At 35.2% G+C, this 6,737-nt stretch overlaps 1 protein-coding gene across 1 annotated transcript; it reads left to right on the top strand.

The window, feature by feature from the left end:
- The first annotated feature begins 485 nt into the window (after positions 1–485).
- On the top strand, positions 486–5,628 carry LOC101242852 (monocarboxylate transporter 14-like). The gene is made up of 8 exons (XM_018817597.2): positions 486–1,021; positions 1,992–2,135; positions 2,775–2,938; positions 3,467–3,656; positions 3,877–4,003; positions 4,312–4,450; positions 4,870–5,083; positions 5,234–5,628. The coding sequence occupies exons 1-8, from the start codon at positions 823–825 to the stop codon at positions 5,365–5,367; spliced, it is 1,311 nt and encodes a 436-aa protein (XP_018673142.1). The 5' UTR covers positions 486–822; the 3' UTR covers positions 5,368–5,628.
- Positions 5,629–6,737: the final 1,109 nt, after the last annotated feature.

Genomic DNA, 6,737 nt, shown 5'->3' with positions numbered 1-6,737 from the left:
CGATTATAAAAGTCATTAAACTTTATTTGTCCTAATACCAAATGGTAAAAAAAGAGAATAAAGGCCTAAATAATCCTTTTAGCCTATATTGTAGGAAAAGTGGCACAACCAAAATATAGATTTAATATCCAGTAAAGTATATGACGTGCCGTTGTTACAATGAAAAGACGGTTGTTAATTGTTTAAAACACGATCAGGATGTTAAGCACACACGACGTAATAGGTGTTTTGTCATTTAATTGTATAATACATTATTGAAAATACAATTCACAGAAAGTTTACATTTGGCAGCAGTGTACCTGGAAAAGTTAGTGCGAAAACGAGAGCGTCCGTTTTTGTCGTCGGATGTGTTCATTAGTAAATCAAAGAAAGCTACGCAGTTTAGTAATGCTATTCGGTGAGTTTTGTAATTATGTAGAAAAACTGTAAGGTCAAAGTGGTAGTTATTCTCACGCCTACTTGACTCTGTACCTCTAAACGTGACGATTGACTAGCACCCGTTATGGGACAATAACACGCGCGAAGTCGTTCCTTTCATACACAGACGAACAGGAAATTATGACAGGGCTTACTAATTAAAACATAAACACAATGGCTGGCACCACAGCCTGTAGTAACTGTACAAGCATGAAAGGTTATTTAATCTAAAGGATTTTTTCCAATTAAATGTAAACATGTTTTTAAACGTAAGTGTATTTTTTAACTGATGTTGTTTTGTCGCTACATCCTGTATTTTTGTTTAAAATATTTCTAAATCTTCGCTACTGTAATCGAAGAGACAAATAAAGCTATTACTATTGTAGATTGCACTATATTTAAAGGATGGATTCCTATTTAGACGGCGAGAAGTTAAAATACAGATGGATTGTGCTGTGCATGGGATTTCTCAGTAATTTTCTCACTTGGGGAGTAACTTTTTCTGTCGGGGTGTTGTATGCTGAATGGGTTAGTTATTTTGGAGCACCCATGGGTGAAGTTGCTTTTGCTGGAGGAATACCAGTTGCTGTTGGCTGTGGTTTAGGTAAATAATTATTATTACCATTTAATAACAAAATATTGTGATTTTGGCCTTGAGTAAAAAATGTTCTTTCGGGTAAAAACACCGGGGTTAATAGGGGGTTCATTAACATTAGACCAATACCACATTTTAAACCAAGTTTGGGTAGGTGGTAGTAGCTGTACGCGTTTATAAATGTATATACGTGTTTATAAATATATACGACATATAGCCTATAGGAGATATTTCAACACATATTCTTCTCAACGCCAAATATAATTATCGCTTTCACGTTTTGGAATTGACAAAAGCTGAACATTGCATACGAACATCTCTGCATAATTTATACGTTTAAAGAACCAATAAAGAAACAAAAAGTTCTCAATGGCGCATGAAACGAATGACACATATGTAATATTATGGTATAAGGTCATTGGCCGCCCAAGGCTGTAGCATTCTTGAAGGTAAACATAGTATCAATGCGGACTGTAGGTCTACTCGCATATAAGTTGCAAATGTTCAATTATAGCGTCTACAATGTTCCACAATACTAAAAGAGTTCCCTTGACGGATTACCAGCGACTTAATGTCTCTCGAGAGGTTTCTACTTATTAAAGATATAGATATAGTAGGATGGGGGGAGATGGGACACCTTTTACTATATTTTTTCGACCCATTTCGTAGTAAACGCAGAACAATCAAACAGTTATAAAAACGTCTCCTATAACGACTCCCATAGCCCGTAATTGATTAAAACACGATCAGGTTTTTCGAATATTATGTGCTTAAGGCGTCCCATCTTCCCCACACAGTACTATATTAAAACATAGGTGGATTGCTATACCAAACACAAAATTTACTTGTCGGCGGCCATTATTATGAAGGGAACCGTAATGACAGTAAAAATGTTCTATACTGAATGTCACGCCTGTTTTAATGAAGCCTAATTGAAATCCAACTTTACACACAGAATGTATTTTTGTCGATATAACAGGTCCTATATACGGAATATTGATCAACAAGTTACAAATAAGAACCTGTGGTATAATAGGAGGAGTTACAATGTGTCTTGGTTTAAGTGTAAGTTACTTTGCACGCAACGTTATTACTCTGTGCATCACTTTTGGAGTCATAGCAGGTATACGTTTTTTTATTTTATCAAGTGGCTTGCTTGTCTGCTAGATGTAGCGACCACGCTTGTTTTCTTCTAATGAAATCGAAATCTGTTTTTAACTCTAAACGGGGTTTAGCAACTACTGTTTTGTCACTATGTCCTGTTTTTCGTTTTAACTATTTCTAAATCTACGATTCACCCCGACACCACTGCAATATAGCCTTAAATAGTTGAGTAAAGTGCTATGGCCTATACTGTGACGCAATATAGTTTAGAGTCTTTATTTTAGAGTCCTATTTTAGAATCGCGAGGGTTCGGAAGTTAATTTTGAAAATATTCTTTGTTTACAATAACAAATAGGTCAAAAAGAAAAAATGAAAACATTCAACACACACTAGTATAAAAGTAGTAATTTACTATTCTCACATGTCGCTCGATTAAATAAATAAATAAATTATGCTTGGTGTAGGGTTATATAACGACTATATATCGTTATATGGCTCTTATGTGTTGCGTCATCGTTACTCGTAAGCTGGCACGAGGTGTATGAACACCCATTGCAAAAATGTCGTTTTCCGGCGACGCTAGGATAAAGTTAGGTCCATTTATTCTTTCACATTAATTTTGTCTTTTTATTCATTTAAGAATGTTTTTTTTTGTCAGGTTTTGGCTGTGGGTTGGCATCGCTGGCTTCATGCAGCATCATAAATAAATACTTTCTACGACAACGAACGCTCGCAGAAAGTGTGTGCGGGTCTGGTTTATCAGCCGGTGTTTTCGCAATGTCAGCGGTGCAGCGGTACATAATTTCAGAATACACTTGGCAAGTACGTACAAAAGTTAGCGGTGCATTTTAAAGGCTTTCCAAATGAAAAGATGAATCATTCAAAACGTATTGCAATATAAGTAACTAATAAGTAACTATTATATGCCATAACGTACAACTCGTTAAAATACATGACATTTCTGTTTCAACGGCAAATGACTAAAAATTCGTGATTAGCACATTCCTTGCAACAGGCCATGGGGTACAACATTTACTTCTACATATATAAGTGCTGGGGTAGGGGAATGGGCCCTTTTTTCATTCTATTTTTGGTCCAATTTGGTAGTAAACAAAAATCATTCAAAGAAATGTAAAACCTTATTCTCACAACTTCCATAGACTAAAACACAGCCAGAATATTTGGATATTATGTGCTAATGGTATTCTTCTCCCACTCTACAATATATTTTTAGCGTTTGTTAAAATATAGGTCTAACTGACGACTGGCAATCCATATGTATACCATACATACGTTTTCGATCGTTTACTTATTCGTAATTAAATAAATCAATGATATTTTTATCACCAGGGTGCCATGCTTATTTTCGGGGGCATTTGTTTGAACAATACAGTAATCGCAATGTTTTTTATTCCGCCACAAAAGTTGAACATATCAGAAGTACGCCCAAGTAAAGAAAGTAATAACGAAATTGGAATTACTTCGATATGTAATGAAGGTTCTATAAATTCACAAAGGGACAGCACAGCTGTTGACACAGGTTAGCTCAACTGAAAACGGTTTCTAAGATTTTTTGTATACAGATTGTCTTGTAGTTTTTTTGAATATAAATTTATATTTTTTGAATCATTACTTATTTAGTCTAAACGTTTTAGGCTTTCCAATTAGCATATAATAACAGCAGTATCTATTATATAACTTCTAGTTCTTTTTATTTTAATTTAGTGTTCTTTTGAATTTACGTATTTTGATTTTTACAGAGTTATCTTTTTTCAAACGAAGTATCGGTTTATACAGAAATATTACTTTCTTACGACTGATAACAAGCCACTTTTTGGGTTGGTTGTGCTTATTTATTCCTTATGTTCATCTGGTTGAACGAGCTAGGTAAGTTAGTTAGGTTATATAGTTAAACACTGTTGTTAAGATTAAACATATATAGTAGTGTGTAGTAAGATGGGATACCGTTTTTTTTTAAATTAACAACGATATTTGAGAGTCGCGGGGCTACGTTTATAGAATTCTGTAAATGGACTTTGTTTGCTACCACCAAGTAGTACGAAAAAAGATGATAAAAACATGTCCCATCTTTCCACACCATGTTATACAAAGTAGGGTGGGGGGATGAGACACCTTTTGACTTCATCAGAAAAGTTAAAACGCAGTCAAAGTAAGAGAAAATGTATGTTTAACAGGTTATCTGGTTTGGATGAAAATACCAGCGCATGGGTGGCAGCTACCATTGGTTTAGCTGGTTTTACCGGCAGGCCAATTACAGGAGCATTCTTTAACTATGCTGAAGTACACCCGAGGATTGCATATGCACTAATTCAAGTTAGCAATAGAAGTTTTTTTTTTTAAAAGACTAATTTGCTTATTCATTTTTGAGCAAGTTTTAAACTCTTGGTTTATACAGCATAGTAGGGTGGGGGTGATCGGAAACCTTTTCATTCTTTTTTTTTCTCGTGTCATATAGTAAACTGAGAATACTCAAAAAAAGTATAAAAAAAATTATTAAGTGCCAAAGGTGTCTCGTTTCTCCCGCCCTACTATAGGACAAATTCATAAAAAGCAGCCTGTTTTATTACTTTGGAATGCAAGGTTTAGCTCAATTGCTTTTGAATTGCCGAGATGTTATACCAACTGTATAATCGATAATCTAATTATACACAGTATTGGGATAACCATGGCCTACTATAGAGATATCTCTAGTAGGCCGTGGTATAACATAACTAATACGTTTTGCTGTATAGATTTTATGCGGTATATCGGTTGCAGTGAGCCCGTTCTGGTCGAACAAGATCGGTCTTTTTATGTTTGCTGCTGCGTTTGGTTTCCTCAGCAATGGTTACGGTCTGATAAAAGCATCTGCTGCCGTTATGTTGGGTTGCAATAAGTTTGTGGACGCTTTCAGCTGGATGCTAATGTTTGAAGGATTAGGCGTATTGTTAGGACCACCGATGGCAGGTCAGTGTACACCGTAGATGGCAAGAGGGGACGTCTTTTACTCTATTATAAAAGTGTGCCATATTACCCCACAGCACAATATCTACTTTCCCAATAAAGTTACACTCTACGTGCCAATTCATTATAGCCTTGCTCTTTTTTTGTAAACAGGTTGGTTTTATGACGTGACACAAAGCTACGACTGGGGATTTCGAGTAGCGGGAATCGGCTTAATTATTTCTGGTTTAATTCTGGTGACAAAACCTCGGGATAACACAAGTGTAGTCATCTCGACTACATTATAATATATTGTGCAAACAGCATACCGAATAAACTATAATACCGTTTTTAATTGTACACCTTTTAGCTATGCTGCAAATTCAAGTTTACATATATTTGTATTTCAATAATGTACCATTTTGTGTATTTTTGTAATAGAGGTGATAATTATGTAATCTACAAGTGTTCGCACAAAACATGCTATTGTGAATTCTCAAGCCGATTCCTCCCTTAATGGTACTGTGGTGTCTTTACGCGCACTTTTCTTGCAATTACATCTTAGCTGGTTTAAATTGATGCAACTCGACAGAGACTATAGTATGTTGAGTAGAACGCTTTTACTTGATACTTTAATTCGATTCGTTTCTATACCTCTAGCGTGTTTTAACGACTGTTGTTATGCTGCCAAATTATTCTCTTATTCGCTGTTACCGTTACTTCTTCTTAAATTTTTGTCTGAAATTTCGTTATAGTGCGCGGTATAAAATAGTGGCATCGTTTTCTTTTTGTTGTTTATATAACTTATCACAATAATTAACAGAGGATGTCCATACACTCCAGCGCCCATCAACGCTCAATTAGCGGGCATAGATTTTCAAAAGCATTTGAACATATCTTTATAATGGGTATTTTTTTTGTATTGGTACGTGTCCATTCCTCCTAACTCTGTATTAAACTATGATTGATGATTTAAACTCGCAAACTCCAACATTTCGCGAGTTTAAGTATGTTTCAGCGAGTATTCAAATGAACATCTTATTATTATGCTTTATTTCAGCCATTAAAAGCATGTTGTATTCGTTCAACACTGAATTTCAATACTTAGCAACAGTAACCGCCTTTACCGCGCATTTGTTGGATCGTAAAATACTGTAGCATTTTTTCGTCTACAAATGGGTACCTCTAAGATGATATTTAAAATAGGCCCGTGTCTTTCCCAGAGTACCGTTTCCCCCCACTATACCTTGACTAATATCAAAACATAATCAACGCCGAATTAAACTATTACCGTTTAAACGGGGATGCATTAAAAGTGATATACACTGGTTTGGTTTGTGTTTTTTTAAACTTATTGTTATTGAATAATTTTAGTTATCTTACAGGAGCAAATTATAAACATCTTAGTTGGCATCATTGTATATTTTGGCTAAAAAACGGTACCGTTTTAAACGAAAAAATTAAAGTATAGATTAAGCTTAGCAGAATACTGCATAACTTATATGCAAAACTAACTTTACACCCCCTTAGGCCTTATCAATTTAAAACGTGACATTAGTCTTATCATACAAGCAACAGCTGAAAGCGGCTTCTGTGTACATTTCCTGTGGTGCGGCATAACAGGAAGCCCCAACTAGTGAGCTTTTTGTCTTAACGAATGTGTTACACTTTCAAAAAT

Source organism: Ciona intestinalis, chromosome 2 (genome assembly GCF_000224145.3).
Source record: "Ciona intestinalis chromosome 2, KH, whole genome shotgun sequence".
Lineage (NCBI taxonomy): Eukaryota > Metazoa > Chordata > Ascidiacea > Phlebobranchia > Cionidae > Ciona > Ciona intestinalis.
This window is presented reverse-complemented; position numbering and strand designations above follow the sequence as displayed.